Source organism: Oncorhynchus keta, chromosome 29 (genome assembly GCF_023373465.1).
Source record: "Oncorhynchus keta strain PuntledgeMale-10-30-2019 chromosome 29, Oket_V2, whole genome shotgun sequence".
Taxonomy (NCBI): Eukaryota; Metazoa; Chordata; class Actinopteri; order Salmoniformes; family Salmonidae; genus Oncorhynchus; species Oncorhynchus keta.
The window spans coordinates 36415146-36431405 of NC_068449.1; the positions used below are offsets into that span (position 1 = coordinate 36415146).

A 16260-nucleotide genomic window follows, 5' to 3' on the forward strand; every position below is an offset into this window, starting at 1 on the left:
CAGCATATGTGGGAACTCCTTCAAGACCGTTGGAAAAGCATTCCAGGTGAAGCTGGTTGAGAGAATGTCAAGAGAGTGCCAAGCTGTCATCAAGGCAAAGGGTGACTACTTGGAAGAATCTAAAATCTAAAATCTATTTTGATTTGTTTAACACTTTTGTGGTTACTACATGATTCCATATGTGTTATTTCATAGTTTTGATGTCTTCACTATTATTCTACAATGTAGAACATTGTAAAAATAAAGAAAAACCCTTGACTGAGTAGGTGTGTCCAAACTTTTGACTGGTGCTGTATATATTTGGTTAAATATATTGTAAGTAACTTTCTGTAAAAGTTAATTGTCAGTCAATCATACATAGTCAGTCAGACAAATGAAATGAGCAGCTTTTAATTATCCAGCTCCTCTTAGTGTGGGAACATACAACCACAGCATGTCAAAAGATGTCAAGTAACCACGACTCAGCATGTCAAGTGTTACAGTTCCCTTCCTGCTGCAAGGAGAGAGAAAAAAACAACCTAGACATGAATTCAAGTGAAAGGCTTGTCTCTAAACCCCTTCCTAAAATGATTAACCCATCCACCAGGACATTATGAGGTTCAGCTCTGAGTTCTCATGCTTTCTTATTGCTGTTAATTGTTCTTTTTCTGTTGTTGCCTCTCTTCATCAGTCTCCCCCCTCATTATATGAAAAGAGGGGAAAATGTCGACCTGAATAGAGGAAGGAGATTTTCCCACAGTCACTTAACAGAGAAATTCACCATTGTAGGCCAGGCCAGGCAGGTTCCCATCCCTTGTCTGACACACACACACACACACACCTCCAGCACAGTTTGATAGACAGTGTTTTTATAATTGAGTGACCAGTCTTTCCCCTTGTGTCTAAATTGAAAAAACTGAGAATAATATAGTTTTGGTAACAGGGTGCGTATCCCAAATCATTCACTTTCTGTCAAACTGATGGACCATTCACTCAGGTAACACTTCAGTGTTTAATTGGTATTTTATCATACCAACTATGTCCCAAATGGCACCCTATTCCCTATAGAGTGCACTACATTTAAGAAGGGCCCATACATCTCTGGTCAAATGTAGTGCACTAAATAGAGAATAGGGTGGCATTTGTAATTTCCTGGGAATAATTCAATTCACCATTACAACCCATTTCAATAAAAAAAAATATATATATAATATCTTAATATTGGAGATGAATAAACCAAATGAACCCGTTTTTGAAATCGTCAAAGCAAAACTGTGTACATCAAATGTTTTGTGATTACATTTTTAAAAACCTATTGAGCTCAGGTGCATCCTGTTTCCATTGATCATCCTTGAGATGTTTCTACAACTTGATTGGAGTCCACCTGTGGTAAATCCAATTGATTGGACATGAGTTGGAAAGACACACACATGTCTATATAAGGTCCCACAGTTGACAGTGCATGTCAGAGCAAAAACCAAGCCATGAGGTTGAAAGAATTGTCCGTAGACCTCGAGACAGGATTATGGTGAAGGTTAAAAAAATACTATTTGTAAATTCCTGGGAATAATGCAATTCACAAATTCAACTCATTTCAATAAAGAAAGTACTGCAGTGTGTCTCCATAATATACTATCTTCAGATTGGAGATTAATACACAAAATGAACCCGTTTGGGAAATTGTAATGGCAAAACTGTGTACATCAAATATTTTGTGATTCAATTAAAAAAAACTTGTTAAAACACAAAAAAAGCTCCATAAACCAATGCAATGTGAAATGAGGCTATTATTTGATTGCCAGGTCCTTGCTACTAATACAGGCCCCATTTGATTGTGGGACATAAAAGTTAAATGTTAATGTTTTAGTCAAATATTTAGGACTTTAGTTTTGAGTACCGATTCATATATGATGCAAGTTAAATCATTGTTCTGAAGTGCTCCTACTGGTTCTGGAATGTTTGACGAACCAGGTCGTTGGTTCACTTTGTTAGCGGTATCTGACTTTTCACCTTGAGTAGGCCTACCTTCTGATAATTCTGAAAGACTGATTCTATTCAATAGTTATATTTTCGCTACAAAGATAGTGGAGGTATATATGGAGTTTATATATATTATTTATTTATTATTTTTTTTTCACCTTTATTTAACCAGGTAGGCAAGTTGAGAACAAGTTCTCATTTACAATTGCGACCTGGCCAAGATAAAGCAAAGCAGTTTGACACATACAACGACACAGAGTTGCACATGGAGTAAAACAAACATACAGTCAATTATATAGTAAAAAGGTATGCGAAGAAAGTTGTAAATATATACGGGACAAGACGAGGACAAAAGACGTCTGAACTGCTATACCATCTTGGAGCGAGTATGTGCATAACATCGATTTTTTCTCATTTTGTTTATACTATGGCCAACTTGTTGCACCATCCATTTATTGCTTTGCAGGGGCAACGTAATAACACTTCCGGTATTGGAGGGACCGTTTCTTAACCAATCACTGAGCACTGTGCTTGAGACGCGGAAATGCAATGGCGGACAGGATGAAGTTGAATGACGAAAACGGTGTGTGCGATAAACAAAGGGGAAATGTTGCCATAACGTCTTCTTGCAAGGAAATATCAAGCTACAGAGACAGTATGTTAATTCTTTTGAATCTGCTCACAGACTTCGGGAGTGAGGTTGGTATACTAATGCTTTTGTACAATCTAATTCAGCTATAATTGCTTCGATCACAGCGAGAGATGTCCACGAGATGTGCATGCTGCATGTCTGTTCTTATCAAATAGGAGGAATTGGTCAAATATCCTTTGTCGCATGCAATCGCACGCTAAATGGTACAATGTTGCAAGAATAGTTTGTGTTGCAGCACAGTAGGCTACGACTACTCGCTTGCTTTTGCACTGATTACAGATCGGCTCCTTCCTCCTTTATCTAGCAGGCTGAATGCGACAAAGTAGCAATCAAAAATATCTTACTGACAACTGCCGCGTGGAGCAAAGTAACAAATAATAGCCCTCGTTTGTATTAACAGCCTTTGCGTGTTTTCTTTACCCCGGTTCATATAGCCCTGGAAATAATATAGTTTGTAGACTTAGTATAGCTCAAATGGAGGCTTAACTACTCTTAGTCCAGGTTCTGACCAAGTTTCAATGATTTATTTTGTAACTATTTTTCATTTCAAGCTGAAATTGGGTGAAGCTGCACTGAAAATCAGCGCCAGCTTAGAAGCAGTGGATGTGTCATCTCTTCAACCTACTCGTCATGTGTTCACCTGTCTTCAGCAACACATCTCCAAACTACAGGTAGACTACACTACAGTCTCACAACGATGTGCTGACAGGTGCACAGTGGTGTCATGTCGAAAATTAAGGATGGATATGCAACACTACTTTCAGTATTTATTACATTTTTAATTTGGTTCTTTACTCTAGAGCAAGTATTCCCAAACTGGGGTATTCCAAATCAAATGTGATTCACATTTAAAAATACATTTAAAAAAGTAAAATATTTTTATTAAAAAATAAATGTTTCACATTATCAAATAGTCCAATTATATTTTCCAACGGGGCTATGCATTTGGGAGATGTTGTTTTCTCGCCTGAGTAGCCTTGCTTCACTGCCAAAAATAAAATTAAACCATCTAGTGTTCAGCAAAATAACAACATAATGTTAAATACAGGTAGCCTAGTCAAATAATTAACATCCGATTATATTAACCATTACTCTCTCGTGGGAATTCCACTAACAGTCCCATGTAGCCAAACGTAGCTGCTGCTGATTCTGTTTGCTAAAAAATTGATAAATGTTTTTTTTAAAGTATGGCACACGTCCATAGACACATACCAGCTCTACTGGTAGTACTGCTAATACCAGCAGTACTACACCTGCACCTGTCGATGACACAAGTTTTTCTGCTTCCATGAGCGCATCAGTAATTCTACATTTGTTGTTAGCCCAGCTTGCATGGACACTGATAGTAGTGAATCTGATACAGCCAAAGAGCTACTGCCCCTTACCCGGGAAAGCACCGAACAACAGACAGGGACGTTGGACCATCAAAGAGGCGCAAATATGATGAGAACTACATTGATTTTGGGTTCACTTATATTGGGAGTAGTGCCTTTCCTCAGCCACAGTGTGTTATATGTGTGCAAAAGTACTATCTCACAACTCAATGAAACCTTCACTCTTGCGTAGACATTTAGAAACAAAACATTCCAGTATGAAAAATAAGCCACGGGAGTTTTTTGAGCGAGAATTAAGATGACTTTTGAGTAGTAAGACATGTATAAATGCAACAGATACCATTAATAAGAAGGGTCTAGAATAGTCTTATATGGTGAGCTACCGAGTGTCTAGGACAGGCAAACCACAAACTATTGTGTAGGACTTAATTCTTCCTGCTGCCATGGATATGGCTGGGATAATGTTGGGGGGAAAGGCCGAAAAAACTATACAGACAATATCTTCATCAAACAACACTGTTTCACGACGCATCAGTGACATGGCAGGAGATGTTTCGAAACAGTTACTGCTTCGCATACAAGCCATTGAATTCTATGCGTTACAGCTGGATGAGTCAACAGACCTGTCAAAAGGCCTGGCACAGCTCCTGGTATATGTTGTTTAAGTTTATGGGGGTCAATTAATGAAGGCATCCTCTTCTGCAAACCACTGGAAACAAGGACAACAGGAGAGGATATTTTAAGTACTGGACAGCTTCGTGACATCAAATGGACTTTGGTCATCAAGATTTGTTTGTATCTTTACTAATGGCCCAAAAGCTATGAGAGGGAGACATGGTAGAGTGATAACCCACGTGCAAGCGGTTTCTCCCGATGCTACTCGGGTACACTGCAGCATCCACCGAGAGGCTCTTGCTGCCAAAGGAATGCCTGACAGCTTGAAAGATGTTTGTGACACTACAGTGAAAATGGTTAACTTTGTTAAAGCAAGGCCCCTTAACTGTCGTGTATTTTCTGCACTATGCAATGATATGGGCAGCGACCATGTAACGCTTTTACAACATACAGAAAAGCGCTGGTTATCAAGGGGCAAAGTATTGACACGTTGTTTGGAATTGAGAGACAAGCTTTAAGTTTGCTTTACTGACCATAATTTTCACTTGTCTGACCACTTGCATGATGACGAGTTTCTCACGTGACTGGCCTATCTGGGTGATGTTTTTTCTCACCTGAATGATCTGAATCTAGGATCACAGGGACTCTCCGCAACTATATTCAATGTGCTGGACAAAATTGAGGCTATGATAAAGAAGTTGGCGTTCTTCTGTCTGCATTAACAAAGACAACACACAGGTCTTTCCATTGTATGATTTTTTTTTTGTGTGTGTGTGCAAATTAACTCAAACTTACAGACAATGTCAAATGTGATATATCGAAGCACCTGAGTGAGTTGGGTGCGCAATTACGCAGGTAATTTCCCGAAACGGATGACGTAAATAACTGGATTCGTTATCCCTTTCATGCCCCGACTCCAGTCCATTTACCCATATCTGAACAAGAGAACCTCATCGAAATTGCAGCAAGCAGTTCTGTGAAAATTGAATTTAATCAGAAGCCACTGCCAGATTTTCTAGATTGGGCTGCGCTCAGAGTATCCTGCCTTGGCAAATTGCACTGTTGTTAAGTCACTGATGCTCTTTGCAACCACGTACCTATGTGAGAGTGGATTCTCGGCCCTCCCTAGCACGAAACTCAAATACAGGCACAGACTGTGTGTGAGGCATGATTTAAGACTGCGACTCTCTCCAATACAACCCAACATTGCGGAGTTACGTGCATCCTTTCAAGCACACCCTTCTCATTAACCTGTGGTGAGTTATTCACAATTGTCAATGACCAAATAAGGTTTTGTATGTAAGATGGCTAAATAAAGAGCTAAATTATTTACATATTATTATTTGTGCCCTGGTCCTATAAGAGCTCTTTGTCACTTCCCACGAGCCGGGTTGTGAAAAACTCACACTCATTCTTATGTTTAATAACTATATTGTATAATGTGTGTGTCAGGATGGTAAAAAAAAAAACATTTGCGAGTGCGCTGACCCTGTCGCTAGAGGGGGTACGCAGCTGGAGGTTGAATGTTTGAAGGGTTATGGGACTATAAAAAGTTTGGGAACCACTGCTCTAGAGTTAAATAAAAAATAAATTGTTGCATTTTCATGTTTTTTTTTGTGAGTTTTAATTCTTTGTCGTATTCGTTAATGGATGTAGAAAGTGTATGTTGACGGGGACTTCACCGTCTCTCCCCATAACCTGCCTTTAATCCTCCTCAACAGTCAGTTTCAGACAACCTGAGGGTCCTGGTGGAGGCAGAAGACCAGTCCTCGTCTTCAAAGAGCAACAAGGATGAAACCACTAGCACACTCTCTTCTGATGAGATGACCATAGACTCGCCACCCATTCTACCTGCAGCTCAGCCAACCCGGCCAGAGGTAGAGGAGGAGGGCAAGTTGCAGGTTGATGACCTCAGCATTCAGATCAGAGCCAACAAATCCGAGGTGAGTTGACTGTAGCTTCTGTTTGGTCATTGGTCAACTCCGCTCAGCTGTACTGATGCTGCGGTTTATACGGCAGTGTTTTCAATACTGTTTCCTATTCTCTGCTAAAGCCAATGAATACTCCATAAGTAATTGCCTCCGAGTGTGCTGCACACTTTGCAATAACATAGTAGTGAATCAAATGCTTGATCAGGACCTGATGATAAGCCAGTTTAGCACAGAATAAGGGCTCCTTCAGAGTGCTGCAGTCAGGGAACGTGGGAGTGTGTGTGGTCGCTGACTGGTGTGGTGGCAGTAGCAGGAGGGCTTTGCGAGAGGGCCAGGCCCTTGATATATTATGAAGTGGATGCTCATTACTCTAGAGAGATTGCATGTGGATGAAGGACAAGAGGATGCCGAGGCCTGTTGTATTTCATTGTGTATTTATTTTTGTAGCCAAATAAACAGTATTTTGTAGTACTTTGTCATTTTTAGAAATGGCAAAGCAATTGTGATGGGGTATTCTGAATCTGAGTACATTTCACGTGCTGTTTGGATGTGAGCGCTAGTCTCATATCGCTTTGCTTGCCCCTGCCTTTATTACCATGATGTAAACAAAACTCGACTGTCATTTGATATCAATGGCTCTTTAATCCAGCCTGTGTCACATCTCCAACTGTCTCCTCTACTACTATAGATTGATAGGAGGATATCTGCATTTATAGAGCGAAAGCAGCTGGAGATCAATGAAAACAACGTGAGGGAGTTCTGCAACGTGATCGACTGCAATCAGGGTAAGAATCTGAGTGAGGTGTGGGGAGAGGCGTGTGTGTGTGTGTGTGTGTGTGTGAGAGCTGGTGGAGTGGGGGGGGGGGCCGTGCACAGATTGCCAATGTTTGGAGAGGGCTGATTTCCACAGCCAGAGAGGCAAGAGGTCAGACTGAACTGTTATAATAGTGGGCCTGAAGTAGCTAACACCCTCCTCAGCTGGCCTCAAAATAAATCCAGCTTTCTTTGAACAGAAGGTACAAGTTGTTGTTTTTCTTCAGAAATAGATGGTGTGAAATGACAGCAATACAAATGACAATTAACAGTAATGACCGGAACAGAAATATTGGTAACAGAAATGAGGGTAACCGAAGTGACCGTGTCACAAGGACAGTCCATTTAATTTTAAACGGATGCATCAGTTAATTATCCACAAAATTGATATTTCAAAGGTAAAATATATATTTTGTGCTGATTAATATAAACGGTTCTCTTTTGCTATGATGTAGAAGACAGCTGTGCCAGAACCGATGCAGTATTCACACCCTACCCAGGCTTCAAAAGTCATGTTAAAGGTAAGAGCATTCTGCTTTAAGTTTAAACATAGTTTTCTTATGTTATTTTTTTATGTTTATTGGTGGGTCGTTCAAAGAAATTAGTCCCTTTTGCGTAGTGTAACTTGATTAAAATAATAATAATAAATTAGTTACCTAAATTTAACATTATTAACAAAAAAAAAACATGTATTACCATCAAGTTAAATAAATGACTGTAGTAATTTCCTATTAAGTGCCAAATAAAGTACCAGCGTTGCCAGTCATTAATCCCCTTGTGACGGGGGGAATGGAAGCTTGTTGTTTGCAACAGGGAGGAGCAATTGAATGCAAGTTTCACAAAGAAATGTACATTGTAAAAAAAATGTCTAGCCTGTCTATCGACATGTTATGTTTGACCCACTGTTTTCCACCACGATACACCAGAAAATGGCCAGAAAGAGTAGAACCAGCTAACTTGCTTTTACACTATGATTTGACAATTAGATGTTCAATGTTTCTTTAGAAAAAAAAATGTAATGATCAACTGCCCCTTGGAACCATCTTCTCTGGTTTTAAAGGGCCTATGAGGCATTGATATGAGTCAGAAACATTAATTATAGTATTAGAATTGACTACAAAGTGTAAATATGATAATTTTGTTTTATAAAGTCAGTCTCGTCCAAAATGGAGTGTGGTAAGTGACTGTGTTATGACTTGATGGTTTGGATTACAGTTATGTCAACAATTCATGCCTCATTTTGCCTATTAACGCGTGATGTCACTGTGTTTTCTGGGAAAAGACTGGGTGAGTTCGCTTTGCATGGCACAGTGCCCCTCGGCAGACATAGGAGACCTCTCCTTAGCACAGTTTTTCCCAACCCTGGTCCCCGAGTATCCCCCAAAGTTCACATTTCTATTGTAACCCTGGAGGACAAGCACACCTGATCCAACTTGTCAACTAATCATCAAGCCCTCAATGAGTTGAATGAGGTGTGTTAGTCCAGGGCTACAACGAAACGGTGTACTGTTGGGGGTACTGGAGGACCAGGGTTGGGAAACACTGCCTTAAGAGGACCATTCCATTGGTCCTCTTAAGGTAGTGAGCAGACCCCACCGAGGCGAAACAAACTCGCCCACTGGAACCTCTTCCCAAGACAAGACGTGGGTAGTACATGCCCTACCCCATTCATAGACGCTAACTACCTTTAGCGCCTATTGACGATAGTATCTTCTGGCCAGGGGGGTTTGTTAGGAGCCATGACCCTCAACCTGAACACGGACCACGGGTCACTTTAATTATGTTTACATACTGTTTTTTTTTACCCACTTCATATACACTATATATGCAGAAGTATGTGGACTTCTAGTTAGTGGATTTGACTATTTTGGTATTTTTTTAGGATCCCCATTTAGCTGTTGCAAACGCAGCAGCTACTCTCCCTGGGGTCCACACCACACAAAACATGAAACATCATACAGAATGACATAATACAGAACATCATTAGACAAGAACAGCTCAGACACAACTACATTCATTAAAAAAAGGCACACACACACACACACACACACACTATCTAGGGGAGAGGTGAGGTGTTGCTTTACCTTGAAACAAGGTTTGCTATTTATTTGAGAAATGTGCTCTGTTCTGTTCTGGGCCAGCTGCAGCTTAACTAGGTCTTTCTTAGCAGCACTGGACCACACAACTGGACAATCTGCAGCCACTCCTGTTGCTGACAGGTGTATAAAATCAAGCACACAGCATTGCATGTTAAAATTGTCTGTCCTCTGTTACAAGACTCACTACAGTGTTCCAAACTGCCTCTGGAAGCAACGTCAGCACAATAACTGTTTGTTGGGAGCTTCATGAAATGGTTTCCATGGCCGAGCAGCCGCAATGCCAAGTCTCTGCTGGAGTGGTATAAAGCTTGCCGCCATTGGACTCTGGAGCAGTGGACTCATTCTCTGGAGTGATGCATCACGCTTCACCATCTGGCAGTCCGACGGACGACTCTGGGTTTGGCAGATGCCAGGAGAACGCTACCAGCACCAATGCGTAGTGCCAACTGTAAAGTTTGTTGGAGGAGGAATAATGGTCTGTGGCTGTTTTTCATGGTTCAGGCTAGGATCCCTCAATTCCAGCGAAGGGAATTCTTAACCCTACAGCATACAATGACATTCTAGATGATTCTTTCAACACACCTGGTCTTCCAGGTCGATTAAATCAAAAACATGTGGTCCTGGGCCAGGGTTGCCTACCCCTGTACTAGGCTAGCTAGCTCATAACTAAGCAAAGCTGACAACATGTTTGATGCATGTTACCAGCTTGCTTTCAGTAAAGAAAATTAAATGCGAACTGGGGAGCTACTGTCCTTTTTTTTGTGACTGAATGACAAAGACAAACCCAAGAAACACGCACATCAAACCACACCCCCAAGACAGCTCTCGTTTGCCTTTATTCACAGGCGCTAGCATTTCTTAATGAGCAATGATGAAAGACGAGGCCAAATCAGGAAGTGCGGTCGCCCTTTAACAACGAATACTTTCACCATATTAAAAGGTTTATCTTTTTTAAACCTTTAAACCTGCATCACTAATCACATTTAAAATAAAACAAAATCTTCAGAAATGACTTTGTCACAGCAACAAAAGAACTAGGGCTTTGTGAAAACTGCTGAATTTTGGGCACAATAGCTAGTCTTTATTCATATATATTGATTTTTCCATGTGCTCTATATTAAAGGCCACTACATTTTAAAATAACAGGCTTTTAAAATCCAATGTAGGTGCACAATTTCTACTTAAAATATCAAAGGGATGTAAAAGGGACTCATTCCGATGAAACAACCCTGGTATGTTTCTTTACTTTGCTTGTGACATTTAATGGGTTTCTATTGTCTGTATGCCTTGTCTGTGCAGTGACTCGTGTGGTGAACACCTACGGGCCTCAGACTCGTAGAGGGGGAGGGTTAGGAGGAGGTGCCTTGGGGGAGGCTGAGGAGCAGCAGAGGGCCATGGTGTCTAGAGACTGTGGGAATCCAGCCATAGAGGAACGCCTGCACAACATCGAGACACACCTAAAGCTCCCAACAGGTGAAGAGGTTAAACAAGATGTGGCATCGGCCATATTGTGGTCGTTGCATGTCTCTCTTTACCCAAACATTTGTATTCCTTTCCATTTCTGACACTTGACTTTTAGGAATTCTGGTCTTATACTCTAATATTCCTATCAGCCACACAAACCTTTCTTTTCCAGAGGGTCCAGTGCCTTTAAGTGTGTACCAGAGGCTGAAGAAGCTTGAAGATCGGATCCTGGAGTTGGAGGGACTTTCCCCGGAGTACTTCCAGTCTGTGAGTTTAATATGGTAGAAAGATTTTAACACATCCACTTATTTTTTTGTGTGTGCGTGCGGACATGCGTGCGTCTACTTGCGCGTTAGTATTTCTCCATGTTAGTATTCATAAAGAGTCCTTATGCCGTGATTATGAGAAGTGGGGTATTTCTTCCTCTTCAGTTCAGAATATATCATCCATGTCATAATTTAGCCTATCAAAGTTAGCTGAATAAGAGCGCTCGAGTTTCTGCATGACTCTTATCTCTCCCTTCTCTTGGCTTGACGTGCCGGTTCTAAGAGCGTGCTGCTCTCCATGTCCTTTAGGGTGTGTGTGTGTGTGTGTGTGTGTGCACAGAGAACTGGGGGTTGAGAGAGTCTTTTTGAATAAACTGAGCTGATCTTTTTTTTATTCCAAGTGCCACTGTTTAAGCAATTTCTGCAAATAGTTTGGAAGTACACAGTGAGCAGGTTTCTGAGGGTGGAGGAGGGGAGATGTTTCCTCAGTAGCGGCCCAGTGAGTCTATAATCTCGTCTTTAACATTCATACCCAGGGCCTAACATTAACACCTGCCAAATGTGGGTAGATTTTTCCATTGGTGGGTATAAGATGTCTATTTCACCAGCCACGTTGGTGGGTGGTCGGTCGGGGCTCCACAGTGCACACATTTCACTCGCATTTTGTGAATTAAAATGGTCAACTATGATCACATTTTATAGTAACATAAATGCTGCAGTAACTGTTTTCAAAGTACACTACAAATGTATGTGGACACCTGCTCGTTGAACATTTGCTGCTGAAACAGTCTCCACTCTTCTGGGAAGGCTTTCCACTAGATGTTGGGACTTGCTTCCATTCAGCCACAAGAGCATTAGTGAGGTCAGCACTGATGTTGGGCGATTTTGCCTGGATCGCAATCGGCGTTCCAATTCATCCCTAAGGTGTTTCGATGGTACTATGCATTGGGGCAGGTAGCGTTTTTTCCTGACATCCGCCAAACCAGATTTGTCCATCGGACTGCCAGATGGTGACGTGTGATTCATCACTCCAGCGAATGTGTTTCCACTGCTCCAGAGTCCTATATCAGCAAACTTTATACCACTCCAGCCAATGCTTGGCATTAAACATGATGATCTAAGGCTTGTGTGTGGCTGCTCAGCCATGGAAACCCATTTCATGAAGCTCCAGACTAACAGTTATTGTTATAGCACAATTTCAACATGCTATGTGCTTCAGCACTCGGCGGTCCGGGTTCTGTGAGCTTGTGTGGCCTACCACTTCGCCGCTGAGCCGTTGTTGCTCCTAGACGTTTCCACCTTACAATAACAGCACTTACAGTTAACCGGGGCAACTCTAGCAGGGCAGAAATTTGACAAACTGACTTTGTTGCTTTGTTTCATAGCTGGTAAATTAATCGCACAAAGTCAAAGAACTACGAATTCTATATAGCCTATACCATCTCGCGCTGCAACACTTCCTAGATTGGGGCTTTGCGCACATGAAGAGCTGAGTGAAAGATTATTTACTTGAAATGAAAGTCTACTTAAGTGAGACTTTGTCAATGTGTTTCTTGTCTATTTACATTGTTTTGTTCACAAGCTAGGTTGTTTTTCAGTTTGAGTTTCAACTGCTAGGGAAGATAAAAAACTGCTACTAATCAGACTCAATCTCAAAGGCAGACTGGAGCAGCGTTACCACGGTAACCTCTCACTCTTAAAGGGGCAGGTGAACATTGTTGTCTCATCTGTGATATTTTGGTAAAAGACTCTGGCCACAAAATATATTAAATTAAACAATATACCACATTACTTCTTACTAGTAATACATTTGTATTGTTTTAGAAACATTACAACGCATTGCAGCATGCTCTCCTCTTTTTGTGTTTTGTTGGTGTAATTTTACAGGGGGTGGAAAAATGTTCTCTGGTTAAAAAAAAATCTGAGTGGCTGGTAGATTTGTATTTTACCTGGCACTGTGGTTGGTGGACCAGGAAGTTAATTTTAGGCCCTGCTCGTACTCATATAGTGGTTGAAAATTCCAGATTTGGTCACTAATAAACGCTTAAATTGGAATGCAGTGGCTTTCTATCAGTGGTTTAGCTAAGTCATTGCCCAAGTCTTTAGATTTACAGTACTGTATGTTACATAGCAGACTGCTGCAGTGCATTAAAATACTTTCATGGTTGGGTTGAGGGTGGGAAGGCCATGTTTTTGTACTCTCATTCCTGTCCCTTTTTAGTCTGCTAGTTCTGAAATGACTAAAGAACTGAATTTTTCATGGAGATTCTTCATATGAGTAATATACTTGCACTGTTAGCCTTCTTGCAGAATGTATTTTTGTCACCAGAAAATGAAGACACAGCTGGTTGATTTTAGTAATTTTTTTATTCTGAAAGCTATTAGATGGTGCCATTTCCAGAAATAGAAGGTATTTTCTGAGGTCGGTGTATTGACGTAAAAAAGAACAAGTAGCTCTCGGGGCTAATTTTAAAGCTACAATATGTACGTTTTTGGACGACCTGACCAAATTCACATAGTAATGGGAGTTCTAGATCTGTCAGTCACATTAAAAGCAAGTCTATTATTTCTATGCTTTCCATTTTTGTACACCAGCTTCCAACAGTTGAAAATATAATATTTTTGGTTATGGAAACTGTTTAGATGGTACAATGATTCTCTACTTGCTTGTTTTGTCACACAAACTGAAATTATACGAACGATTTTAGAATTTTTAGCAACCAGGAAATGGTGTAGAGATTTCTGCATAGTGCATCTTGAATGGATGGATAATATTTGTTCAGTCTGTCTGACCCTGTGCACGGCAGGAATGTTGCCAGTGGCTAACCTCCTAACTCTTCGAGTTCTCTCAAAGTTACTGAACCTCTTTTTGTCTCAGCTCTCTCTGAGTTACCTCAACATTCTAACCTCTCATCTCCCGTGTTCTTCCAGAGTTACCTACACAAGCGACCAAAGACATCAATGTCTCAGGTGAGATGTGTTATCATACCTTATCACTTGTCTCGTACCTTTCCTCCTTTCATTACATTCAAGTTCAAAGCAGTGTTTCTCAACCTCCGGTCCGTGGACAACCAGCAGTTTAAGGTGACACTGATTTTAGTGCGCGCGTATGTGCTTATACTTGTACTTGCTTTTGTTGACTGTGATTGTTCTTATCTCCCATGTTGGCAGGTCTGCAGTCTGTCGGAGCTGGATGTGAAGATCAGTGCTGTCAAAGCAGCCTTGCTGAAGAGGATGGGGGAATTTGGGCCGGTAGAGTACGACACCGAGTGTCCACTCTGACCCCCCCCAACCGTTTTGACCTATGACCTTGACACGTACCCACCATTATGGGCAACAGACTAGAGGAAGAGATGAGAGACTTTAACCTTGAGGTGTAGATATCCACCCTTACACACGGCTGAATGCTGTGTGTATCATACAGCCATATGGGTCAGGGAGAAATCCACACCAGGCTAATCGGAATGAGTGGCAGTAGAGGCGCAATATGGATTTTTACTTATTCGGGGAAAATAAAACTAATGCATGTGATATATCAGAAATTGTTTAATACAATTATCAACTGAAAATATTGTCATATAATTATAAATACAGTTTTATACCAATTGAAGGATACCATAAATGTCTAAATTGATGTTTTCTTGGAAAGCTGCGAGTGCTATTATATGATACAATGTCAGTACTTGTTGCATTTACAACTTGTCTAAGTCCTATCATCAGCTGATTTCAACCAGTGTGTGGCTGTGGATTGACTGCATTGTCTAATGGAATGTTGGGATATTGGCCGTTTTTAATTAATTAGAAAATGAATGAAATCATTCCCCTAAAACTGTCTGGCTAGCTAGCTGACCAACATCACAAATAAATTATTTGAATTAATATTTTATGAATCACAGCACTGACTAACCATGGTTGACCAACTCCCTGACCAAGATGGCTGACCTTTATCCTATCATAAGAAGGTTAATGTCCATTCTGGTATTCTATTCCTAATTCTGTGTGTCCTGAGCTGAAGGTCTTGGTTTTGTTGCACTCCATGAAACTACTGGAGAATTCAAGTGTGTGTGTGTATCTTTCTAGCATGATGTGGCTCTGCGGCTCCCGTGTTTTTCGGGATCTATAGTCTGCCCCACTCAAAGTTCCGGAGCTTCCTGAAGCTTCTGCGCATGTATATATTCTCTACTTTACGCACAGAGAACAGGCTACTCGGGTGAATGGTGCTCATTTAATAAAGTTGGATCAAAGCTGAAACCGCGTCGGCAAGATCGCATAATGATAATATTCGACAGAGTTTGATATAATAGCGTAGCATAACATTACTGCAAGACAAAAATGGGGATATGCATTTAGATCTTGAGTTATACAGTGTGTTTTTTTTCAAAGTAGTCTACAGTGTTGTTTTGAATGATGTACGGTGAATTAATTTTAGAGCAGATGGAGTAAATAAACTAGCATAGCCTACCTGTGTATTTTGCCCAGTGGCGCATGCTGTTGTGTTTTGGCCACATGAGAGAGAGATGCGTTGTTGTTTTTTTTAGAAATGTTACATGCTACTATTATATGATTGTTCTGTTATGGAGAATACTATGCTCATTGTGATGTTGCAGACATGGCTTCAGACATTGATCTAACTTGATTCAGCGTTGATTCTTCCTCCTTTTTGCTGTTGTGTTGCAAAGTTTTAACGTTGATGTTTTTGTAAATAAATTCTCTTTTTCATTGGGCGAACCTGTTGAAGTAGACTTTGACTCAGGGTTCTAATCACACACTCACTATGAACTGTTAGACACACACACACACACATTGTACATGAACAGTGTTAGTCATGCACACAGCTAATCAGATCGCAATTAATTCCTTTTCTAAATTGTACACAACTGAAGAGGTTTAAATTTAACTACGTGAGGTAATTCATATTAAAGGGTGACAGTGGGAAATCAGCAAATCCAGGAAATGACTTGGCAGGGGGCCACTACAGCCTGCATGCTCTGTTCAGTGAACTTTCCAACAGAACATTTAAAGTACAGTAGTTTGTAGTTAGGAATTGAGTAGTGCTTTTCAGGACCCTATCTTTTTCAAAGATAATTTGTAAAAATCCAAATCACTTCACAGATCTTCATTGTAAAA

The 16260-nt window shown here is 40.7% G+C and overlaps 1 protein-coding gene across 3 annotated transcripts; it reads left to right on the forward strand.

The window, feature by feature from the left end:
• Positions 1-2444: 2444 nt before the first annotated feature.
• Positions 2445-15857, forward strand: mbip (MAP3K12 binding inhibitory protein 1). 3 transcript variants are annotated; one of them, XM_052486491.1, is made up of 9 exons: positions 2445-2542; positions 3163-3282; positions 6282-6503; positions 7180-7276; positions 7760-7825; positions 10703-10876; positions 11040-11134; positions 14065-14103; positions 14305-15857. In XM_052486491.1, the coding sequence occupies exons 1-9, from the start codon at positions 2531-2533 to the stop codon at positions 14413-14415; spliced, it is 936 nt and encodes a 311-aa protein (XP_052342451.1). In that variant the 5' UTR covers positions 2445-2530; the 3' UTR covers positions 14416-15857. The 3 variants fall into 3 exon arrangements, with proteins under 3 accessions (XP_052342451.1, XP_052342450.1, XP_035597943.2); XM_052486490.1 differs by having other exon boundaries at positions 2469-2658; positions 11040-11148; positions 14305-14397; XM_035742050.2 differs by having other exon boundaries at positions 2471-2658.
• The last annotated feature ends 403 nt before the right edge of the window (positions 15858-16260 follow it).

Coding starts and splice junctions, on each gene's coding strand:
- mbip (XM_035742050.2), top strand. CDS start 2,509: ATGGCGGACAGGATGAAGTTGAATGACGAAAACGGTGTGTGCGATAAA. Junction 2,659..3,162: donor TCACAGACTTCGGGAGTGAG/GTTGGTATACTA, acceptor TTTCATTTCAAG/CTGAAATTGGGTGAAGCTGC. Junction 3,283..6,281: donor AACACATCTCCAAACTACAG/GTAGACTACACT, acceptor CCTCCTCAACAG/TCAGTTTCAGACAACCTGAG.